General features: G+C 38.0%; 1 protein-coding gene across 5 annotated transcripts in view; it reads right to left on the bottom strand.

Moving 5' to 3' along the window:
- Nucleotides 1–26,638, bottom strand: part of EFL1 (elongation factor like GTPase 1) — a 129,207-nt gene that overhangs the window by 68,683 nt on the left and 33,886 nt on the right. For all 5 annotated transcript variants that reach the window (XR_015551651.1, XM_087429033.1, XM_004431997.3 and 2 more), the window contains 5 exons: nucleotides 25,669–25,791; nucleotides 23,445–23,544; nucleotides 18,824–18,975; nucleotides 18,417–18,583; nucleotides 13,475–13,613 (listed from right to left, as the gene is read on the bottom strand). Coding sequence is in view for 4 of the 5 variants with exons in the window: in XM_087429033.1 (XP_087285159.1) it covers nucleotides 13,475–13,613; nucleotides 18,417–18,583; nucleotides 18,824–18,975; nucleotides 23,445–23,544; nucleotides 25,669–25,791 (681 nt within the window). In the remaining variant the exon portion in view is untranslated. The remainder of the gene's footprint in view (nucleotides 1–13,474; nucleotides 13,614–18,416; nucleotides 18,584–18,823; nucleotides 18,976–23,444; nucleotides 23,545–25,668; nucleotides 25,792–26,638) is intronic.

Here is a 26,638-nt window from a genome sequence, read left to right as displayed (position 1 = left end):
GTTTAAGTCGCAGCTCCGCCTTAGCTCCCTATCACTGGAAATGGCTCAATATGGTAAAGACGTCGATTCTTCCCAAACGAACTTATAACTTCACACAAATAAAATTATTTCTTACTACAGGAACCTGTGTATATATGAATGTGTGTTTATGCATGGATAGAAGTTTGGGAGAATACACAACTACACTGGTAACACCTATAGTACTTACCCCTAAGAAGGTAACTTACCTAGTTTTTTCCATATTACTAAGCTTTATAGTAAAAGAAGGTGATCATGATTTACTTCTGTATGTAAAATAAAATGTCTTAATATAGATATTTAATGTACTGGAATGAGATAAAATGATCTCAAGTTCATAGGGAAGAATATATGTCCAAGAACAGCCAAAAAATAATTGAAGCAATAGTGATAAACCAGATTTTAAAAATTATTGAAACCATCAAAACCAAACAATATAGACTGACAAATACATCAGAATAGAAAACAGAGCCCAGAACAGACTATAGTATTTGTGGATATTTAACAATGATGAAATAGGAGTAAAACTCAGGCGTGGGGGGGAAGGTTTATGTGATAAACTGTGCTGCAAAACAGCAACACATCTGGAAAAAAAATAAACCTGAATATTTATCTTAAAGGTAACCTCGTCCACGCCCTAAAGGAGCACAGATGAGCACACGAGATTTATGTAACATAAAACATTCAAAGACCGATGCAAGAAGCAGTCCAACTGCCAAAGTATGTGGTAGACAATAAGGAGAAACAAGAGGGCAAGTATCAGTGGAGCTGAAGTCCCTATACACCACACCTCTGAGAATACTATACAAAACAACAACTAGGGCAGACAAGCTCTCTAGATCATGAGGCAACTGAGCTCTGCCTTCCCTTGGGAGCACCCTCAGCTCAGGTGACTGGAAAGGGACTTTAAATGGCTCTTGGGGGCAATTGTGGCCGTACGAAGCTTAGGATAACGCTCTCCTCTTGAGTGGACCAAGGCAAACAGAAAAGAGCTGAGACTCAGAATAACTTTGCTTCTCTAACATCAAACAGCCCAGGATGTACCTGTGAGCCTCCCAGAACACCTGGGACACAATGAGGGGAGGAAGAAGCAATTAGTTTGTGTACTATGTGAGCTAAACAAAGAATTTCCAGTGATAACATCACCTTGGCTCTGGGGTCCTGGACAATCTCATCACATTAAAACATCACTATCCTGATATCCTTTAATGAAAAACGTTCAGACCAAGAAAGGATTTTGCTCTCACCTACAAAATTCCAGAATATTTATAATGAAAGGCAAATGTGTTCACTTCTAAAGAAATATTTTCCACACTTTCTAACTTCCTTTTGTCCCTGAGAATATTTTGAACTTTGAAGAAACAAATGATGAACACTAAGTAGCTCTGGCTGCTCATATTTCCCCCACCTAAGCTCAGTGATCTTATTCATCGATTCATTCATGCAACCAATACTCACTGAACACTCAAGAGATCTTCCCCAGGAGCAACCAAGTGTAAAGACTTATGAGGCCCAGTCCTAAAGGAATTTGCAGTCAGTCTCCCTCCCCAAATCAGCCTGTGTGAAATGTTAGGATGCTATGAGCTAAGTATCCGCCTACAAAGGAGAGAGGGACTTCCTCCCCTAGTAAAAGGGGAACTGACTCTCCTCCTCCACCTATAAAACTGGAAAAAGCCAAGTGCTTTTTAAAAGGCCACAATATATTTTATTCCCGGGCAGAACCTAGGTGCTTGTAGCTCCTACTGCTCTTAATGCCTAGAGGTTCAACTAAAGATTTCCCTTGCAAATGACAGCTTAAAAAAAAAAAATCAATCAATATACTTCCTTTTACTTTAAGAAACAAATTATATTGCAATTTTGTGGTGTGCTTTATATTTACGAATCACTATTTTTTCAGAATATCATTTTAGAAGAATATATACCCATTTTCATAGTTAATAACTTCTTGCAAAAACAAATTCAAACCTTAACTCTGAGTCTACATCACACAGCTCATGGCTTCATCAAGCAGGCACGTGGCCTGGCCTCTCACTGAAGAAGCCGGGACAATACTACCATCTGCTTCCTTCTTCACTTTGTGTTCAAGCTTATACACAGGCTTCTCAGTAGGAAATTCTCTTCCTCCTCCAACTTCCAGGCCACAGCCTTCTGCCTCAGCCACTCCCCCGTCTCCAAAAGGTCTACTTCCAGAGTCAAGTTCCAGCCCAAAACGTGGAGAGGAGCTCTCATGTCAATGCTGACAATTCAGGAGCTTCAAGGACTCAACCCTTCCGCCTTGCTTCTCTGGTTAACTAATACCTTCTATCATCTCTGCTATCTCAAGCTTTCTCCTGAAGAAGCTACCAAAAGTTTTGCTTCTTTGTAACTTTAAATAACGAGGAAAGAGAGGGAGAGTCAGAGAAAGAGTTTCCGTAACAGCTAGAGCACATGATTTCTTTTCTACAGACATTGTCAAAGGACGTTTTTCAGATGGACTTCACTAGAACAGAGTACTTTCCTCCAAAATGTTTATGGTGGTCTTCTGAATTTTTTAATGAGAAAACAAGAACTGTATTTAAAAAAATGACATTTAAGTCAGAAAAGTGTTCTTTAATCTTCAAAATTAAGTGCTTCACTAATGATTAATTTTCTTTATATAGTGTGACTTTTGGCAGTCTATTAATTAATGATAATATTTCCCATGGAAATCAATGGTAATAACCACGTTACTTAATTAACATTTTGTCTTTTGATATTTTTGGAAACAAAATAAGAGGCATCATCCCACTGCCTTCTATTATCCTCATATGCAAGATGAAACTAAGGATCAGAGAGGTTAAGTACCTTTCCCAAGGCTGCAAAGCTAAAATATGGCTCAGCTGCACTTTTAACCCAGAGTATCCTGTCTCCAATCCACACACCTTCCACTTCTCCAATCGATTCTATGGGATAAATTCTAAAAGACAGCACCAACAACGTCAAGGAAAGATGTTAACACTGCCTTCCCTTCTAACCTTTAAAAAAGTATATTAGATGATATTTAAAATATAAGAAAAGCAAAAAGAAAAATAAAACAGACAACATAGGCCCACTGCTCATCTGAAGAAAGAGAACATGACTAATATTTGTGTACCCCTTCCCAATCATAACCTCTCTCAAGAGAACTAGTATCTTGAACTTGCTATTTATCTTTTCATGAATTTCTTTTTTTTATTACATATGTATCTGTTCCTAAACAATATACAGTTTTTACATGTTTTTAACCTTTATATAAATGGTTGGCAACTTGCTTGTTTTTTAAATTCATTGTATTTGTGAGACTGACCTAAGTTGATATATATAGTGCAGTTCATTTTCACTCATATATAATATTCCACTTTATGAATGCATCATAATTTACTTATCCATTCTTCTGTCAATGGATATTTAGGTTTCCTTTTTTGCTTTGTTTTTTTTTTTTTTGCTATCATAAACAGTACTACTATGAACATTCTTGTACATGTTTCGTTGTTTGAGTAGACTTAAAAGTTTCTCTAAGATATACACCTAGAAGTGGAATTGTTGCATCTTGGGGTCACATATTCTTCAAAGTGGTTGTACCAATTTACATCAACAATTTATAAATATTTCCACTGATCCATATCTACAACACAGGATATTGCCAGATTTTAAGATTTCTGTCATTCTAATGATTATGAAATGATGTCTTGTGATTTTAAAATGTATTTCCTTGATTACTTGCACATCTCATGGGTCTGCCACATTTTAGGTTATACTAGAAACATGTTTCTCCCTCTATCATCACCTTCCTCTAAACCATACACAGACTTCATCTTTTCTGAAAAGACCAAAAGAGATGTCGAGCCTTCAAAATTACTGCCACCACTCAAAAATCCATAGTTCTGCTATCATTCAAAATCAGCCTCCCTCAAACTATCCTCATAGTCTTTGAAGAAATACCTTTCTTTTTGAAAACTTCAAAAAAATATTCTATTTAACCATTTACCCTCTCCCCCAAAACTATAACAAATATCCTCATAGCCAAATCTTTGTGCACAATGTTAATTATTTCCTCTGAATCATTCCTAAAGGTAGCACCTTTGGGTCAAAGGATATAATTATTTTTCAAGATATAATTATATTTAAAACTCTTGATATACAGTGCCAAACTGCACTCCAAATGTACAGTATCAATTTAGGGGTACAAGAGTATATTTCTTGACCTTCTTGACAATCAGTTGGTTGTTGCTGGGAAAAAATCAAATTTGACCTTGCCCACAACAAGACTATTGTGTGAATCATCAAGGATATCTTCCCAACCTTCATGAAACCATTTACAAAAGGCAAATTATTTCCCCACTCTGTCATGCATTAAAAATATTAAGAACAGAGGTCAAATGTCTCACCATCAGTTTCTTGAACTTGACCTTTGTTTGACCTATTACCACCCACTCTTTCCTGCTTCCTATATCTGACATTTGACCAGCTAGTGTCTTATCAGTTTAGCTAAATTCCAGGATCTGGCCTCCCAGGCCTGCCCAGGGTTGGCATGACAACTATGCAGATAATAACTCACAAGTATGTTTCCAATATCATTTGAAATGGAATACGACCTGTAGTACATTCATTATGTGTAATTTCTAAATACAACTGTTCACTTTTTCAACTACTATACCTGCGATAGGTTTAGTAGGGCCGAAAACACAAATGGAAACGAAGAAATTGCAACAAGCCTATCAGCTGAGTTTACAGAAGGTAGCCCTATGGCAGGCAAGCCTGGCCCCTCCCTGCTATCCAGAGGGCATGAGGACCTAACACTTGTAGAGAAGATGGTCTCAGCGGTATTTCCTCCAAGCTTACACCTGACACAGCTCCAAACTGTCTAAGAATAGCCTGCAGTACCTTCCTGACTGGTATTCTACTCGGGCCAATCTTATATTTCCATGTCTGAGCAATACTCGCTGGACTTCCTGTCTCCACTTCTTCTCAGGGCCTCACTGCAATTTCATTTAGTCAAGGTATAATCTCATGATTTGCCAGCAAATGTTTACTGTGGCTTCTCCGTGCGTTTATCACATGCTTCAAAATCTCATTCCTTCCCAAACCTTCCTACTCTCATCAGACAGTCATGTTTTCCACACTGCTGTGTTGGGAGAGGCTATATACCTTACACCACTAATCATTTCAATTTTTCACTGCCTCCTTCATCTTTCCTCTTTCACGACCTTTTTCACTCTGAAAAACAAGTATAACTTAACTTCATTAAACATACACATACTCTCCCTCACTCGCCTCTTCCTCTCTTTCTTTCTCTTGATCCAACCATTCCTTCAAACTGTTATCCCATTTTGCTCCTTTCTTTAACTGACAAGCTTCAGCAAAAACTATTTCAATTATCTCTTGCTTCCATCTCCTCTGACAATCTGGTCTCTATCTTGTAAGTGCCATTTAAGAGTAAAAATGAATACATTTTTTGGAGATGGAGGGGAAGAAAATTCCCATCAAATAATCCTTGTTCTCATATAATGTCTAGAGAGGCAATGAGCTTATTAATAGAAAATTCTTAAGTTATAAAGCTGTATTAATCTACCTATTCAAAAGAAGTTATGTAGTTATAGCCAGTTACTTCAGTTAGTGAAAATGAGGATTAACAGACACATTTTAACCTACAGAATAAGCATTTTACCAAACCATATGTTAACAATTCGATCTGAGGTAAGAGCCAGGGGACTCCAGCCATCTCATCATAACCTGCTCGGCTGCTATAAGGGCTAAAAGGATCAACAGCTTGTCGAATTTGTAAAGTGCAACTGCAGTCCACTGGTTGGAAAGTATTGAATTAGAGTACACATAAAAATGTAATGATAAAGAGAATAATGCATATAAAACTAAAGAAATCCAGTTAAAGTTATACTAAGATTCAGGCCATAAATACTTTCATTTGAAAAAGAAAGAAAAAAACTGAACCAATTCTTCTAAATAAAAAAAGCAATGTAAAACAATATACCATAAGCAAGAGGTAAGATTTAATAAAGATGCTAAATAAATTAATGTACCAAAAAAAACTATAATACATGAGGAATTGATTCTTTAAGGGTATAAGGAAAGACACAATATAACAAACCACCAAATAAGACTGATCAAGAGAAAAGGGGGAAAAAAAAAAAAACCAATTAATATAGACACAAAAAAGGTTACATAACTACAGATACAGAAACAGATAAAAATCCTAGCTTTCTATATATATTATTACATGACCTTGGAAAGTTACTTAATCTTTATAAGTCTCAATTTTCCCATCTGTAAAAATGTATTTATCTCATTTGGCAAGGATTAAACAAGATAACCACTCCTGAATATATAGTAGTTTCTGGCACAGAGTAAGCCCTAATAGATGTTAATTTTTGATGTCATTATTATAATCAATATTAATACCAGTCTCCATGCAAATGAACTGGATAATCAATCGGAAATACGATTACCTATGAGAGCCCAAAGTACCAAAATCAACATAAGGAACAGTAAAAAGAACCTGAAAGGGACAACTGATAACATCATCAAATCACAACCTTGACAACCATCCAGGTATAGGTGGTTTCATGGGTGTTAATATCAAATTTTTTAAGGCCCAGAATATTCCTGTGCCACTAAACTGTTTCACAGAATAAAAAACAATGAAAATCAGCCCCCAATTCGTAATTTGTTTCACACAGCTGGTATAATGCTGACATCTAAACTCCACAAATATAAAATAAATACATACAGAAAACTACAGATCAGGCAAACTTACAAACATAAATATTTTACATAACAAAACTAGAAACAAATTGAATTCACTGTTCTATTAACAAATACACTCATCAAATAGTTTACTCCAGGAATACAAAACTGGCTTGATATTAGGAAATGTGTTAATGCGATTCACAGGGTAAGTGGGTCAAGAGAGGAAAACATGTATCACCTGAAAGATGTGGAAAAGACCACTGGATAAATCTCAACGTCTATCCACATTTAAAAAATTTATCTAGTAAATAGAAACAAGAGGATACTTTATTTTCATTGTAAAGATTATCCAGATCAAATCTCATGGTAACACACTGTAATGTATACAGGAATTCCTATAATGTAAGGAATAAGACACCACTATTGCACCACTATTTAACACTGTTCTGGGAGTTATAGCAAATGCACTTAAACAAAAGCTATAAGTATTGAGAGAAGAGGTTATCTCTAAGAGAAAAATATACAGGTTATAAAACATTATAGAAAGTATGACTTTTTGTATTAAAAATATACTACTGCTGAACTGTACACTTAAAAATGGTTAAGACGGCAAATTTTATGTTATTTTATTTTTATCACAATGTAAAAAAAATATGTATACACAAGGATATAAAAAGACTGGTGGTTATCCCTATGGTATGAGATAACTCTTAGTTTATCTGCATTTTTCAAATAGACCTCTACTATGGCCTACACTATATTGAAAAGTATCTTTTAAAAAGAACTTAAAAACATAACCTTTAGAATTCATACATAAGTGAAATTACATGAAATAAAACAGACGAATTTATATAATAAAGAAATAAAGCAAGAAAACACAAACACAGAATTGGTAATGAGAAAGACAGTATACCGGATTAAAAGAATTAAACATTTTATGTATCTAGACAAGATGATTTTACACATGAACTATTTGAAAACTTTCAAAGAAAAGATAATTATCAGATTCTATAGGAGTTTCTCTAGAGTAGCACTGTCCAATATGGTAGCCACTAGCCACACATGGTCACTGAGCACTTGAAATGTGACCAGTTCATCTGATGAAGTAAACTCTTCATGCTTTTTGATTCCAATCTATTTAAATTTAAATAACCGCACGTGGCTAGTGGCTACCAACTGGACAGCGCAGCTCTAGAGGGTGGGAAAGACGAAAGCTTCTCATTTTGGAATTGCCATGATACCACGAAAATAATGGCCAATTGTATTCATTATACAAGAAAAATCTGGATAAACCACTACTAAATTGAAACTAATGGTGTATGAAGGGAATATGCAATGATCAAGTGCTGTGTTTTTTCTCTAGGAATGCAAGGACATCTTAATCAGAAAATAAATATAATTCATGACATCAACTATAGCAAGGAGAAAAGCTCTATAACTTTGTCTTCAGATACTGAGAATGCATCAATAAAATCCACTATCTGTTCCTGATTTTAAAAAAAGAAAATACTTTCTTAGCATGATAAATAAGAGATATGAATCAACAGGCATCAGCAAACCTGAATCTAAAATACCCGGGGTATATTCTTTAAAGTCAGGAAAGAATTACACAGAAAAGCAGCTAAAGCTATTATTATCTATTATATTTTTACAGGCAATGTAAAAATAAAAAGAATTAAGACATAACTATTAGGAAACAGGAGAATAAAATCCAATTATCGTCTGTAAAAGAAAAATTATTAAAATCATTTGAAATTATGAATACTAAGAAGTGACTAGTAAGGCTGCTGGTTATTTACTGATTAAAATAGATTCTTTCCAAATGGAAATGTTGATAATAAAGTATACTTAAAAGAAATTCACTAGTAAGTGAATTTAAAGTATTATAAAAGTATCACAAAGGCTTAAAAGTCACAAACTGTTGGGATTTCCTTTGAAATAAATGAAATCAAATCTGCTAGTAAAACCCTTCAAAGGCTTCTGACTCCTCAGTTACCGCACATGACTAAGGATTTACACACACACACACTTTATTCAATCCACACTGACTTCCTATCAACCCAGCAACCAACCATGGCAGAACTAAAACCAGTTCTGGAAAAGGCTAATTAATATTTATTATTTTCCTCATGTTGTGAAAAGAGGAATATCTTGTTTTCTCTTAGAATATGCCCCTGAAATTTTAAAGATTTAACCACATGGAAGAGATCTCAAAGTGTCTAAGAAAAGGCTAAAGATTTGGAATTCTAATTTAATTTCCCCTCACATTTTAATAGGAGCCTGTTGCAAACATTTATTTTTAGAGATATTCTCGGTAGGGAACTGAACAAAAGACTATTGTGTGTTAAACATGTGTTAAACTCTGGTCCCATCTATATCAACTTTTCAAACATCAGGTTGAAATTAAATGATCCTAAACTTTGAATCAACTATTTCCAGACCACAAAATCTATTCCACACTTATCAGTCAGTTTAAGTTTTCCAAGCAAGTTACAGCTGAGTTCAAATGTGAAATCTGCAATTTTCAAGTGCCAATAAAAAACTTTCCTTTAGACTTTGCTATATACACTGACCTGTTCAAGAATGCCACATAATGTCTTCATTTCCTTCTCCAACATAAGTTTTCATCTGCAGTTGATAAACCTGACTCAGTATCATTTCTGGTGAAATGCATATAGCTATCAGTCATACCACTCTCTACTATTCTCTTATTAAATAACAATTACAACTTTTTCTCTAAGTTAACAAGAGTAAAAAAGACGGAGTTTACAGGGCTGCTGCCCTAATCACTATAAACACTGCTGTATTCATTTATAATATGTGTCCTGTCATGGGCCTGCTAAAATATAAAAGGAAACAAGAAATTATCTATGATTAGTGGTGTGGTCGTTTTAAAACATGTCCACAAATTCTTTGACATGTCTCCCATCAAAAGGTGGAGTTGGTTCCCTCCCTTTGAATGTCGGCCAGTCGTAGTGGCTAACTTCTAATAAAAAGAATGTGGCAGAAGTGAGGCCGAAGACTTTGGAGGCCAGGTCATAAAAGCTGATATAACTTCCTCCTGGCTCTTCCTCTTGAGAGGCTCACCTGCAGACTTCACCCCCATGCTGTGAGACAGCCAAGCAGCCCTACGGAAAGGTCACATGTCCCAGCCCAAGTCCCACTCCCAGCCAAGGTCCTAGCCAACAACCGGTGTGAACCGCCAGACATATGAGTGAAGAGAACCTATAATTCCAGCATCCAGGTTTTGAGCTCCTCAACCGACACCATGCGCAACAGAGACAAGTTGTCCCACCAAAGCATGCCCAAATCAAAGATTCCTGAAAAAAATGAAAGCTATCTTTGTTTTAAGCCACTAGGCTTTGGGTGGTTTATTATGTGGCAAAAGAAAATTGGAACACATAGATTAGTTCAATCAAATTCAGCCATCTAACTTATTCTTTTCATTTCAACCCCCACCAAGAAGACAAACTTGTTTCAAGTTAAAAAAAAAAAACTTGTGCTGACATACCTGGTCTTAGTCAACTCACTCTAGCAACCTGATGGCTGGAATCCCAGCATTCACGACCCTTGGCCGCCAGCTAGCTTCCTCTTGGACTGTGTGCTTCTCACCTCTTAACATACCAGAATCCCTGGCCTTCCCTTCTGTCCTGCCTTAAATTTGCTCCTAACTTTGAAAAGTTGCTTTTATTAAACACCTGGCTTATGAAATTGCTGCTACTGTTACATATGCTCCAGTTTTTCAATCAATGAACAAATGAAATTTGCCTAAAAAGGTAATTCTGACTCTAAGGCCGGTAACTAGTTCAAGATGTTCTGATGGAACCATTCAAATGGGTTATCAACCCAATGAAGTAACCATATCAAAAATTTACTGTTCCTCCTAATGAACAATAAGAAAGGAAATATCCTAATTACTGAAATAAGATTTTTCTCTAAGAAACACAAGGCTGAAAAGTTAAAGCTAGAAGGGACTTTGGAGATAATCTAGTTTATGATTTTTTTCAACCAGAGGGATACTGACATAATCCAGGGAAGATTTTCATGACATAAGCACTAAGAATTTTTACCTCATTCTATTCTCACTGAAATGTCAACCCGCCATAATATAATGGCAGTTTTAAACTTCAATTTTGTTTGTATTTTATAAACCAAAATGTACAAAATGCAATTCTGTTTATATTGTATATCTACAGCAATAAAATGTCCTCCATACAATGCCATTTAGTGTTCTGTCCTTAAAGTTTAGGATGTATGATAAATATAAGAGTATACGATAAATACAATAAAAGCAGCCCTGGGAATCTATAAATAGTCTTCTTAGAAAAAAACTCAAAATGCTGTTCTATATTTACCATAAGAAATGTTAGTAATCACTGCTTTAGTCCAAATAATTTGGGAAAACTGCAGTCCAGAAAGGTTATGCAATTGGCCTGAGGCCATATAACTAGTTAGTAGCAAAACCGTGACCAGAATTTTGGTATACTCATGTTTTCTAGTCATGCATGATTAGATTTGGATTAATAGAAAACAATTACTATGTGTTTCGATTCAAAAGGCAAGTCAAAGTGGTTGGCTGGATTCCACTTCCTTCAATGCTACAATCATAATCCTTCCGGTGGACTATCTTCCTCCTCAATGTAAAGAAACAGAACCTTAATGGAGGGCCTCAGGCAGCACCAGGCAAATGCGGGGGAAGGTGGCTCATAGCGTAGACTGGCTATTCAAAAGCCATTCACAACCCCAATATCCTTTGCCTTAACTGTAGAGGCTGTAAGAATAAAATACTCAGTCCCCAGGCTCCAGTGTAGCCAGGGGTGACCATACGACAAAATTACAACAAATGAGAATGTATACACAAGTCCCTAAGAGGCCATTTCTTCCCAAATAAAAACATTAGTGCTGTGAGAAGGCTTTTGGCTCTTGTGTTCTCTTCCTGCCAGGAATGTGGATGTGATTCTTGGAGATACAGGAGCCACCTTGGTTCCATGGGGTCAAAAGCCACATGCTAAGGACTGCAAACAGGCCGACAGAAGGAAGCTGGCTCTCCGATGACATGGGAAATCTATCACACCAGCCCTGAATTGTCTATGCTCAGGCTTCCTATCGACTGAAGTTTAAGACTACTTAGTTGGTTTTTTGGTTACCTGCAGCTAAACATAACCCTAACTCTTATATGAAATAAATCGGGCTTTTCCCCTCAATCCATTTTGTCCCAAAGTGGTGCATCCATCTGTTTTATAGCTAAATTTGGTAAACAAGTATTTAGTCACCTTCACCATCACCCCAGCTCCTACCAGCACCCCACAATTATTTTAAAAGATCAGTAAAAGAAAATGAGGTATATCTCTTTTCTCCAAGAGAAAGAAAGTTTTTAGTTTGTAGTAGGTCTCCTGTAGCAGATGGCAGAGTCAAGGCTGCCTTGGGAGGCAGATGAAAGAGACATGGTTTCCCTCCTTATAAACAACCTAACCTCAGTCCTGGACAGCATATGGAAATCAAGAAACAGAAAGAAGAAACCAGAAACTATTGCATGTCAAGTTCCCAACCTACTGGGGAAAGAGCACAAATACTGGGCCTTAATTGGAGGAGATATTACAAAATCCATTCATTCAACAAATACCTTCTCTTTCACTTGAGTATTGTATTGGAAATCCTCCACCTCACCTTCCATTTAAGAAACAAACTGGATTCAGTCTGAGCAAAACAGTAATTCCAAGGAAGGCTTATAAACAAAAATTGAATATTTTCCATTCTTCTTCCCATGTCCTTCCTGATAAAGTATTTTGTTGGCTGTGGGAGCTCAAAGAGTTATATTAATTGTTAAGGATCAAAGGCATTTTCCAAAGGGATAGAAAAGAAGGGGTAACTGATGAGAAGCTAGGAATTCTACTAATTTCATGCCCCCCACCAAAGGAATTAAAAAATAAAGAAAAAAATTTATCTCTGTGAGGGAGTGGCAAAATGCCTTGGCAAATTTCTTGGACTAAAGTTCAGAAACTCCAGATAAATCTTTAGCTGTCCTGGACCAGTAGTCTAGACCATTTCTCTAAAACATAAAAAGAATTCTCAGCCCAAGCAATCACCCAGTAAAAACCTCTACAGCTCACAAGAACTAAGGGTTCAGAATCCAGCAGTAAAATGGGATACAGCATTCCATACACACTCAGGTTGCTGTGATAATCCAAGAGAAATTCCTTAATCTAAGACTTTAGGGTTCTACTAAGGACACAAGGAGCAGAAGCCAAGCACATAATAAACACAAAGGAGAGGAGGAACAATATTTATAGATACAAATTGATAACTACTGTTAGTAAAGCAACATTCAATGGATAAAAATTATTGGAAGAAAAGCAATGAGTTAAATAGACCTTTACATAAGAATAGTTTCCAATAATTTAGTACCAGAAGTATCTTAGTTTTGATGACTAAGTCATCATCAAGACTGACTTTTGAGTGAGCAGGAATTCTCCTTCTCGCTCCCAAACAAATGTAACCCCAGCTTAGGATAAATATTCACAGATTACTCAAGCAGTACTTTTTTCAAATAGAACTACCATAATTCACAGCAAGTTACTGATCTATATGCTAATTACTCAAATGCACTATGTTAACGTCTAAGGACACCAGAAAAAAATAATCAAACTAAAAAAGAGATCAAAGTCATTTCCTTCAAAGATGTCACTGAATTTGTGTGATATGTTAGGTAATCTCTTAGAATAGAATATAGATACAATACACAGAACCACCCTACCTAGCACATTTCCTGGAGGTACTTCCTCCAGATCTTCCAGTTCCCTTCCCATCAGAAGATACAGGTTTTCCAGAGTACAGCACACCATGTGGGGGACTGGGGGAAGGTCATCTAGTGGAGCTGAGAAGCCTAATGGCACCTGGGCAAAGAAAAATGATTGAAGATAAGTTAGGAGGCATTAAATGAAAATATTAGTTAATATCTACAAAACTATTTTTATTCATAAGAAATGATGCACTCACATTTCACATAAACCTGAAACATGCAAATTTGAAATGGTATGATATAAAAATAAGTCTCAATTTATGAATAAAATCTGAAAAAATGAAACCTCTCAAATATTTGAAATTGTCAAAAATTCCACATAATCATAAGCCTTATGGCTAAATAATAATTCTATGTGACATGGTAGCACCACATTAGTTAATAAAAAAAATCTCCTAGCCCCTTGCTAGTATTTATATGAACCAAGTCATACACCATTTCTGGTGACTACTATGCTATTATTTCAACACAGTAATATTTCATGATTAATCACTTAAAATTGTTTTAATCTTATTATAATGTCCTTTAAGCATTCAACAAGGGCTGGTGATACAGCTGAGTAACACACAAAAATGAATAACTTTGGAAGAGTAGTTAGATGTAATAAAAATGCCCCAAAAATGGCCAAACAACTGCTATTATATGCTATGTTGTTAATCTGGAGAGAGCACAGTGAAATAATGGGGACACTGATGAGAAGACAGAGCACACACACAGCAAAAATATGCTACAGGATAATAGATTTATGAGTTTCCCCTACATCATACTTATTCTTATGGAGATATTAATTCAAATTATTCAAGTTTTGTCAAGAATTACTCAATATCTTGAACAGTATTCAAGATATTGTCTTGAATTATTTGGTAACCTCCGTATAAATGCAAGTAGCCTGAAAACATTTCAATCGACCAACTTATCTTTGGTACCCACAGGCCCAAGGCACTGTGCTAGTGTTATGAAGAGAAAACAGAAAACAATGTTAAGATATAACATGTACAAAGATAGATAACATCACAAACAGAGTGAGTGACAAAAAAGCAGTACAGGCAAATGAATTCATCAAAGCTCAGAGGAGGGAGAAGCTATTATGTTAGGGTAGACTCAGAAACTTCAGGAAAATGATGGCCCTTCAGGGACATGCGACATTTGAATGTACATGTTCTAATTCAATGACAACTCTGCAGGGTAGCTCTAAAGACAGGTTGGAAAGAAATAAAAAACAGAAGGATTAAATAGGAAGAAACAGAATTATCCATAGACAATGATCATCCACTTAACCTATAGATAAATTATAATTGGTAAGACAGTTTCATAAGGTGGCTAGACACAAATCAATAAGCAAAAGTTAACTGTATGCCTATAGATTAGCAAGAGAAAAAAATTTTTTTAAAAAACAGCAATTTTTAGAATAGCCACAAAATATAAGATAGCTAGGAACAAGTCTAACAAAAGTGATTAAAGATCTTTATGGAGAAAATTATAAAACTTCAATGAAAAATATTTAAAATAACCTAAATAAATGGATAAATATACCTAATACATTCATGGATAGAAAGATTCTGTATTGCAAAATGTTGATTCATGCCAAAGACATGTACTGATTTAAAGCAATACCAATCAGAGGCTCAACAAGGCTTCTCAAAGAACCTGACAAACTGACTGTAAACTTTATATGGAAGAGTAAAAGAGTTAGGAATAAACAAGACACAAACAAAAACAAGTTAGAAGGACTGGCTTTTAGATGTTAAAACATTTAGAAATGAAGACAGCACTGAACAGAGACAGTAACAAACAGAAAAAAAGAAGTCTAATAGTCCAGAAACAGAACAATGGACATATGAAATGTGACTTAAGACAGAGCTGGCAAAGCAGATTAGTGGGTAGAGATGAGACTATTTAATGAATGGTGTTGGAACAACTGGTTATTTGTATGGGGACAAAACTGAAATTGGATCCCTTCTTCATATCATCTACAAACACTGAATTAAACCTCTAAACATGAAAGGCAAAACATTAAACTTCAGAAGGAAACATAGGAGAAAATTTTGTCTTCAGTGTAGTCATAATTTTAATTTTCTTAAACAAGATACAAAAAGCAAAACCCATATAGGAAAAGACTGATGAATTCAGCTACATTAAAATTAAGAACTTCCATACATTAAAAGAATCTAAATAGAAAATGTGACCAGTTCTAAAACTGGAGAAGAAATTTGTAAAACTTAAAACTAAAAAGGAATTAGTATCCAAAATTTACAAAGGACATCTAAAAACCACCATTAAAAAATATATATAGCACAATAGAAAAATAGGCAAATGACCCAAAGAGAGATCTTCACAGGAAAAAATATGAATGACCAACAAACATACTAAAAGAATAACAAGGAAAATGCAAATTAAAACCACATCAAAAGACCATACCATACCCATCAGATTGGCAAAAATTAAAAGTCTGACAATAGCAAATTTTGGTGAGGATGTAGACCAACTGGAACTATTAAACACTCCTGCTGGGGGTGTAAATCAGAACTACTTTGGAGGGCAATTTGGAGTTAATTAGTTAAGCTAAAGATATCCATACTCTATTACCCAGACAATGCCACTACGGTGTATTACCTAGAATTTCTTGCAAATGTGCACAAGGAAATATGTACAAAGATATTCAAGGCAGCACTGTTTAGATCAGCAAAAAATGAAAGCAGCCCAAACATGTAGTGACAGGAAAATGGATAAAATGTTTATTTATATAATGGAATATTGTGCAGCAGTGAACAATGAATGAACTACAGGAATAGGCATCAACATAGATTAATCTCACAGTGTTAAGTAAAAAAAGCAAGTTGTATAGGAAGAACTACGTTAAATTCCATTTATACAAAGTTCAAAAACAATATATTCTTTTGTAATGCATATATATGTTGTAAAACTATAAAGAAAAGCAACAGAAGGATGTAGCAGACAGACTAAAGGTGGTCCCCCATGATCCCTGCCTCCTGGTGTTCACGCCTTTGTGTAATCCCCTCCTCCTGAGTGTGAGAGAGGCCTGTAACCTGCTTCTCACCCATGGAATATGGCAAAGGCAATGGGACGTCACTCTCATGATTATGTAACATCACACAAGACTCTGTCTTGCTAGTAAATTCATTCTAGAGTCTCCTCGCTGGCCTGAAGGAGTAAGCAGCCAATTTGGGAAAGTCCACAAGACAAGAAACTGCAGGCAGCCTTTAGGAGCTGAGGGTAGCCAAAAGCCAGAAAGAATCTGGAGCCCTTAGCCCTGTAGGGACAGGGACATGAATTCTGCCAACAACCTAAGTAAACCTGGAGGCAGATCCTTTCCCAGCCAAGCCTCCAGATGAAAACAAACCTAGTCACAAAGTTGCAGCTTTGTGAAACACTAAGCAGGACCAACTAAGCCATGCTTGAACTCCAAACGCAGAAACTGGGAGACAACAAAACGTGTATTGTTTTAAGCTGCTCAATTTGTGGGAATCGGTAATATGCAGCAATAGAAATATAATACAAAGGATAAACACAAAAGTTCAGGTAGGGTTTACTTCTGGAGTAAGCTGGAAATATTTCACAGTTTTTTAAAAAAAGTAGGTTGGAGTTAGATTTCATGGGGCTCTGATTACTGAAATAAGGAGTCATTTGTGCTGTCAAATCATTTCATTACTGCTCCGCGAGTCATTTGACACATGAGCAGTTGATTTCAACCTCTGGCCCCACAAGAGCAAAGATACTCTATGCAGAGAAGATGAACAGGAGTGCTCATGGAATTTATAATGCCCAATAAATCAGTGTTCTACTAAGTAACAATTTCTTACTCAGCTTGACAGTTTAAAGAGTAAAAAAAGAAAAAAAATTAACCAATACTTGACCCTTACTGATAAATAACAAACTATCGACTACGCCTAAACCAAAATGTTAAGATTATCACAAATGGGTTTTTATGCACGCCATGACAGCACTTTCAGCCTACCATAAAATATAACCCTAAACACATGAATTGCTGTGCTCCTTCTTGCTAAATCAGAATACACCACAGCCCAGCAAGGCCTGCTTAGCCACCACTTAGCCCTGTAATCTCCAAGGACTAAATTGCTAAAACTGATGGAATAAGCATTCAAGGCAAGGAAAGTTGATGGCAGAGACTTCCTTCAACTGTCACCTCCTCTCTCTCACTTAAGCCAAGTACATTAGCTTCCCTGGTTTACCGCCAGGAGAGGAGCATGTGCTTTTCTGCTCGTGATGCCACATATCTTACAAGGTCTTACTGCTTCTTGCTGATCCTGACTGGCTCCCTGGACCTCTGGCATCTTCATCATCTTATGACCTTTATTACTTAATTACTATGTATATACCTTCCAATGTACAAAACTGTTTTAAGAAGCTCTGGCCTGTGGTTTCTTTTTTGCCCTTTGGCTCAGGTGTATTTAGATGCTGACTGTTCACCTGCGTAGAGACCCTCCTGATCAATTTCTGGCGGCTGCCTACTATGCAACTGCTGTCTGTCACCTGCTCACTGCCTAGGCCTTAGGCCTGCGGCACCTAGTTTTTGGATCTCCATATTTCTTGAAGATGTGCCATTGCCCTGGCTGCAGCATGACATCTGTTCTTACCAGTTCTTTCCTCTAGCTTTGAAGAGAAAAGCCTTATAATTAATTAAATAAGGCCTGAAAACTTGGTTCATACACTGGTTTAGTTTCCTAAATGCTACTAAGTGAGACAAGTTTACCAAATTTTACCAAAGCAACACAAGAGGAGATACATGGATTCATCCAAATGTGCCTTTCTCCAGACAAAAATAAATCTACTAAGGAGGCAGTTACCAATCTCAGCCAATCTGAAAAGATATCAGAACCCTGAAACAATATACTAACATTTTACTTCCAATTCTTACCCGCTGCAAAAACTCAACTGGACTGTATTTGGGCCCCAAGACAAAAATTTTCTTTCCTCTTCGAGCCACACCACTGAACACTCGAGCAAATGCAATAAAAGACTCTTGGCTGTCTCCTTCCTGGGGCACAGGTTTAGGGGTCATATCCTCTACCTGCTGCTCATCACCTGCCAGAAACAAAAGAATAATGAGTGCCAAGAACACTCTCTGCAACCCAGAAACTGCCTAGAAACACAGAGGGAACAGTGAATATGACTTATTTGGCCCAGTTTCAGGAAAGAAACACCAAGAAAGAAAGAATATTGATAAAAGCTACAATTAAAGCTAAAAGCTCAAGAATTAAAGGATGAGTGTCCCAAGTTAAGTAAAAACTACTTTGCACCAAGGCCTATTTAGGAAAGCCATACCTCTGGGCTCTTCTCCCTTTGGACTTGTTTCAAGGGCACTCCCATGTTGGCTGGGCCCCGAGGATGCCTGTCCCTGCGCTGCTGCAAGCTTCTCTGCGTGCCTTTGTCTTGCACGCTCACGTCTCTGAGCAATTTCTTCCTGAGTGAGAGGTCTATAGGATATCACAAATATGTTAACATCTGGCAACATCAAGCACCTCTCAGTCCATTCAAGCAGGGAAACAGCAAGTATTAACGTGGCTGGATAAGAGGATGATGGGTTCCAGGTCCCTTCCAGGCAGAAGGTTTCTCCAAGTTCTCTCTCTAGCTGTAGCAATAGGAGAGAAGGCCTATCAGGCTTTCTCTGAGAATGCTGTGTCCCCAGCTATTCTGAGCTTATGAACTGACATGAAAGAGCCCATGTTCCCACATAGAGCCATGCAGAATAGCATGGAACCTTTCTCAGATACCCATATTCCTTCTGGATGAGGCAAAGAACAGCGAAAGGAAGGGAACGAATAACAGATACCAGGGCACAGAACATCTCTGCAGAGAAACAAGCTTAAGACCTCAATAGGAAATTGAGGTTTCCTCCACAAGTACAAAAATATATCTTCATGGAGAACTGGGGTCCAAGAGGAAGAGTTCAAGGTCAGGCTGAATGCTGGCAATTCAGCAGGACAAAAAGGACAAATTGTGATTATCAGCTATCATTAGACCCAAGAACCACCATAGGAAAGGCAGTGTGTGGATGTGTCTGTGTGTCTGTTGGGGTTAGTCCGGGCTGGGGCTAGGGAGGGGATAATTAAGGTATTTTTCCTAAAGAATTATCCTCATGTCTGACAAGCCACAAAGAGGGCACTTAGAGCTTTAATAACAAAAAAAAATCTTTACAAAAGGGGAGCACTAGGTTGAACAAAAATGGGCATTCTGTCTGAGAGTTTAGATTTGGAAGGTAGAAACCAAGTAGGTACACTAATCCCCAGGATTTGGCTTTTTTTCCATGTGTGGGTCTTCCTGCACCAACCTGCATACTCAGTCCTAACACAAGAGCAAGACCATCTCCTGCCCTAAAGTTGGCAAAAGTGGAGCATCTTTAGCCCTGTCTCTTGGACTGAGCATTGAGACACTCATGCTAATGCTCTGGTCCTAACTTTATGCTCTAGCTCTGGAAGCTGGGCCACTTTGCCTGGTCCTATCACTTTGTGCCTCCCTCCCCTGTTGTCCTTCCCCTTTGGCATTATGATTCCAGCTTTACTCTCTGCTCTCTGACTTGACACCTGACTGACAATCTCATCCTCTGCCTTGCCATGCCCCTTTCCTCTTCTCTCTCCTTAAGCAATAGAATCCTTATGGATGGCCATTCTGAACATGCACTGTCCACGTGCATTCTAAATGGCCACATACCCTTGGAGCTCCTGATGCCAAGTGCCCTAAAACCTCTTCCTCCTTTTTACTTCATGTGGTACACCCTGGAAGGTGACTGTTTGAATCACTCCCTGTCCACTGCTGTACTCTTCAGATACCTACTTGCTAGATAAGACCTCCCACCAGGACTGGACACTAGTTCTACCTCCCTTAGACCCTGCCCCTCAAAATGGACGAGTTCAGTTCTAGGAGTTGGTCCCTTCCACTCAGACCCATCCCACTGTAGGTGACAGGGCTGTGCCATAGGATACAAAAATATGAGAGACCAATCTTCGAGAATGGCTTGGTCAGGTGTCGTTAGGCAATAAAACTGCCGGCACTGGAGGCATTGACTTGAACTGCAAGAGGTAAGCTCTTCTTCACTGGAAGCTCTAAATGTTAGAAGGCCTTTCAAGTATAGGACGGAATCGCCTTCCTCATAATTTCTATCCATGGCTGTTGTCCTGTCCTCTGGAACAACATCGAACAAACCTACCTCCCTCCACTTTCCTTTCAATCACCTGTACTCATGCCCTTCTCCTCACCCTTCTCTTCTCTAGGCTAAACACTCCAGCTGTGCCTTCAATCAATCCTTAGATAACTTAGCTTGTTTCTAGACTTTTGCTAAAATATTTCATAAGAGTATCTGAAAAGTATGAATTAAAATATAAATGCAGAAGACAAGATTATCATTAGAACAGGGAGGACAAACACCTGAGGCACCTGTTAGCATCTGAAGAGAAACGGTCTCTTCTCACGGGCTGATCACTGCAATCTAGACATTGTGTCAATCATCTGACATAGATTATAGCACATATTTATCACAACAATTAAATGAAATAGATATTATTATCCCTATTTTACAGATGGGAAAGCGGAGGCTTAGGAAATTTAAGTAATTTGACCCAAAGTCACACAGACAATAAATGGAAGAGCCATAATTCAAATCCAGATCTGACTCCAAATTATGCTTATTATCACCAGGCTGTCTTCCAATCGGCAGGAATTAAAGATGATAAAATCATCATCACATTAAGTAAATGTGGTTTTATTTTAGCCTTGGTTAAGAAAGAAGCAGAGTCATTCACATATATTAAGTCCTCATTCTGCCTGAGTTCATGACATGATCTGAAATAAATTAGCATTTCTATTCATTAAGTTAGCATCAAATGTGTAGAGGCTTGCTGTCCATCTATGTATTTATCCATCCACCCAGTTAACGCCCACTATGTGCCAGGCATTGCTGTGGGCATTGGGAGTGATGGTAGAGGGAAACAGAGCAGACAGAGGAGAAATCAGCAAGGATGTATATGAAGTACCCATTGTGCATCTGTATTATTTGTGCATTGTGTATCTGTAGTATTTATTGAGAATAAAGCAGAATTTATTTGCGAGAAAACAGAGCTCTACTAGTTAAGGAAAAGCTGTGGGTGGTGAGTTATTTAGGCTGTAGCTGAGCTAACCACGGACAACAGTTGCTGAAGTGACAGTAGTTACCAACAGTAGAGATGAAAGAGACCAGATGTGAGAATGTTGACTGGAGATTCAAACGGCAGGTTGTGGAGGTGAATTTGGAGGGGAAAGGAAAAGAGACAAGAACACAAAACCATCTATCCTCAGGATTCCAAGCAGAATGTTCATGCTCTGGCCTCTGTGTAGCTGGTCCAGGGGTGGGCTGCGACAGTGTCAGAGAAAGGGTTGGTAGCCTGGCTGCAGTTGGTACTACAGGTAACCACACTACCAGGTAGCTGAGATGATGGCAAGCAAGAGACCAAGAAAAGTGGCTTCTGTCTGAAGATAGCATCTTATTATTATTAGAAGTTAGTTCTCAAGAAGGAAGCAAAAGCAATACGAAGGCTCAGGGATTTGCGGGTTGAGAAACTGCCTGAAAAACTCCTAACAGAATGTTATCTAACAGGTACTTATCAGCAAGTAAGTATTCAGTAAGAATTTCTGATAGATTACAGCTGAAAACAGCAAAAGCAATGCCCAGAATTAAAAAGGACAGGTAGGTTGGAAGGCTGCCCGCCTGCCTGGATTCAGAAGTGGAGGTTAAAAAGTCACATAGGATGACTAAGGTCAGATTCCACATAGCAAAGTGGAAGACCATAGGCATTAAAACTGGACAGACCTAGATTCAAATACTGTTTTGGCCTCCTTCTAGCTATATGACCTTGAGCACACTACTTAATCATTTTAAAGATCCTTAATTTCCTCACAAGTAAAACTGAAATACTAAATACTTCTGTGGCAGAATTGTTAGATCTAAATGGCATAATCAATGGCAAGGCATGAATATTATAAGAGCTTAATAAATTGCAGCCAATTATTAGTGTTATTATCATTATTATTTATAAGACAGAGGAGTAAGACTTAAGATGCTGCCTGAGGTACCAGAAACTTTTTAAGAAGTAGTATTTACATTCTTTCTCTCAGATTACTCGAAAGATTCCTTCACAGAATGCCCAGAGTAGATATGGGCAGTATAGAAGAGGAGCTTCCAAGCACCCACATCAAGGGAATCTTTTCATTCCAGACACCAAAACCATACTGAAGGAAAGACAGCAAATGGATTGGCAGAGCTAGAGACTGGGGCAGGGGAACCAGCTAGGAGGTTGCTGCAATAGTTCTCACAAGAAATGATCAGGATATAAGCTAGTGGGGAAGGCAGTGGAGCTGGGAAGAAGGGGAATACATAAGAAAAACCCAGATGAAGTAGAATAGATTCTCAAAGACTCTGGAAACTTGAGAAATAATCCATCTCCCAGAGCCGCCTCCTGCCACCACCCCGTTCCCCACCACACACACACAATACACACATAGATCAGCAGAGATACGCACTCATAAATCTCCAGAGAGGTAGCCCCCACCGAGATCAGCAGTAGAGATGCTCATGCACTCATCAATCTCCACGGAGGCAGACGAGGCAGGCTTAGATAAGACCTTGCCCGATGTTCAATAAGTTCACTGTGGCTACTGCTACCATCACTACTACTCTGCTTCAAATTTACATCACTTCAGATCAATTGTCCCAGAGCTGATTTCAACAACTGTCTCCTAGAGAGGTATCACAGAAAGATACAGTACTGTGCACATTTTATGTTACCACGGGGGTTGCTCAATATGGTTTCTGGGTTGAGGAGGAAAAGTAGTCTCTGCACACTCCCACCCACACCCCACTGTACCCCAACATACACCACCTTCCTGGCCCAGCCCAACTTCTCCTTCTCCTTACCTTGGCTTATTCTGAGGCAAAGCCTTAGCATCAACTGCAAACATTTTGGAAACAAAGATAATAACTGGAGCAGTCTCTTCGCTTCCACATTTCATAAAAGCTAAACAAACAGGAAGTAAAAACGTCACTATTTTTTCCCATTATTAAATTCCTGGAAAACAAATAAAATGTTTAGAATATGGCACCATCTAAATATGTAAGCAGCCTATAATCTCTTACAACTACAATAAAAATTCCATTTTAGAAAAGTGTAAAATTACTCGAAAAGAACAGTAGAGCAAGAGCAAGTAGAATTGACAGACATGAGGAAAGAAAAGCAACATTACCCGGGAGCGGGGAGGACTGGGGGAACTCCTATATAGAGCTGCAGCTAGGGAAGGGGTTAACCACCCACTACAAGCCCTAATAAACTCTTCCAGTGGAGAAGGGATAGAATAGAGAAATGTTACCAAAAGGCAACACTCAACAAGGCAGCTTGTTAATAAAATACGTAAAAATCAATAGCTTTTCTAATCTCCTACGATAACAAGTTAGAAAATAAAATGGACAAAAATATCTTATCATGATAGTAACAAAAAAAACTTAAGAAATAAATTAAGATTCAATACTATAACAATGTCAATTTTCCCTAAATCTATAAATTTTAACAAATTTCCTATCAACATATTGACATTTTTCTTACCCTACATTGAAGGTATAAAACCTCTGGTTAGTAATTTTTTTAAAAAATCACATCAAAATAATTTACATATAAAGAATTCAACAGTGAAATTCAAAGAAGAAAAATAGTCTAGGAAGCAAAAATTAAACATCTATCAGAAGTCTTGCCTGGGAAACCTGTGAAAGGTTTTGAGGAACAGAACGACATGCCCCGACTCACATTCCCTCTTTTAACAGGATGCCTCTGGTTGAGGTGTTGAGAAAACACTAAAGAGAATCAAGAGCAGAAGCAGGGACATCAGTTGGAAAGCTATTACAACCACCAGGGGAGTGATCGTGGTTGCTTGCCCAGGGGGCAGAAGTGGAAATGCTGGGAAGTAGTTGAGTTCTGGATATATTTCAAAGGAAGAATAAACAGATTTGCAGATGGATTGGATGCAGAGGCATGAATTAAATATAAAAGCCATGGGTGACTCCAAAGTTTTTTGGACTGAGCAAATGAAAGGATGGAGGTTCTTATAACTGACGTGGGAATAACTAGGAGAAGCAGGTTGGGGGATCAGATAAGAAGCCCAGTTTGGGATATGTTAAATTTAAGATGCTTCTTAGACAGCCAAGAGGAGAGAGGGGGTGTGCAGCTGGAGATATGAGCCTGGAGTTCAGGGAACAGATCTGCACTTGAGATACAGACGTGGGAATTACGAGCATATCATTGTCATGTCAAGCCTTGAGACTGGACGAGATCACAAGGAGAGTAAATGCAGGTAGAAAATAGATGAGGTCCAAAGACTGAGCCTTGCTTGGGATACCCTACAGTTAAAAAGTCAGGGAGAAGGAGAGGAACCAGAAAAAGAGATTAAGAATAAATAGCCAGGGAGTCAGGGAGAAAAGTGGAAGCATGTGGAAGTCTGGAAGTCAAGGGAACAAAGTCTCTCAAGGAGAAAGGAGTGACCTACTGTGTCAAATTCTGTTGACAGGTCTAGTCAGATGAGGATTGAGAACTGGCCGTTAGATTTAACACAGGAAAGCCACCAGTGGCCCTGAGAATAACAGCGGGGTGATTGAACAACAGTAGAATGCGAGGCAAAGAACAGGGGAGAGTGAGTACATACAGATGGATTTCACGGAGCCTTACAGAGCCTGGAATGGGAGGCTTCCCTCTCATGGGGAAACGTGAGTATAGGGCTTCTAATGAGCAGCACTGCCCCTGGAACCACTTTTCCACAGTCCCTAGGGACAGAGAAATGGCAGTGATGCAGCAGTTCAGGAGTACATCTTGACTATTTAGGAGGATGGAATACAGCGTGATTATGACATGTGATCAGGGCAGAAGAGAGGAGTCTTAGAGTCTCTAGGCTCCCACACCACTGGCAGAGCAAAATAGCTGTAGCAAAACTGAAATGCTGGAGGGGGAAAAAACTGGTGAAATAGTGATTTGTGAAATTATTTGTGGAACTGGCCATTTAGCCATTTAGCAAACTAGCATTCAGCAAATTGGTCTAAAGCAGCCTTGATTTTAGGACAATCAAAACCATGGTACATGCCATGTTCATCTTTACCTCACCTGCTTTCAGTGCCTGGGTTTCCAGTGGAAGAGAGTCAAACGTTTGTGATCCTGTGCACATCAGTTTCTCCACTCTCTCAGCTGTAATATCAAGTGGACTAGGAAGTTTCTGACATACCATAGCTGAAGTCTGCGGTTAAGGACTCAAAACCTTGAGCGAATGCCCTCCACCAAGGCACAGCTTCACAGTATGCACTAAATATTGAGGTAACAATGTGTGTCTATACAATGCCTGGGCTGTAAGCCAGCATTACTCTATGCATCACATCTCACGATATGGATACAATTGCAGGGAGTTCACAGACTCTCCAAAGCCCAGCAAGGATCCTCATGACAGACATTCTAATACTGATGGCCCATGGAATACATGAGGACAACAGAGCTTAGCAGCTCGGCTACTTGTGACCTCGAAATTTTTCATATGGTTTAAAACAACCATGAGCCACTAGCTGTGATACAAGAAGGTCCTCTACCAAAGCCAGTGTCACTGTAGGGGTATGTGTCCCTCACAGCTCTGGGCTGTGGTCCACTGCTGGTCCACTCCCAGGATGCTGCCCCCCTAGCCCACCACATGGGTACGGCTTCGTACACACAGATCAATGAAAAGAACATAGTAAATTCATCCACACAATTACTTTAAGTTAATGTAAGCCATTTAAAATTGAGTCTTCTTGGAATCACTAACATGATAGAAAATACCAACAAGCTAGGGAAAATATGATACTAAAATGAAACAGTGATCTAACACAAACATCTAAATTAACTACTTACATGTTAAATCTTAGTCCAAAAGTTTTTACTTTTACATATTGCTAAACAAAAGTCTTTTTAAGAGAACATTTATTCAGACTGGTATTAGTACTATTACTAATTAGTATTGTTATATTTGTTTTTAAAGTATTAAATACAGTTTCATGGTAGAACACTAAATAACCACAGAAGACTTACTCTGGATTGGAACGCATTATTT

Source organism: Ceratotherium simum, chromosome 3 (genome assembly GCF_057802395.1).
Source record: "Ceratotherium simum simum isolate JZ-2026a chromosome 3, ASM5780239v1, whole genome shotgun sequence".
Lineage (NCBI taxonomy): Eukaryota > Metazoa > Chordata > Mammalia > Perissodactyla > Rhinocerotidae > Ceratotherium > Ceratotherium simum.
Note: the sequence above shows the minus strand (reverse complement) of the source record. Positions and strands in the feature narration are given on the sequence as shown.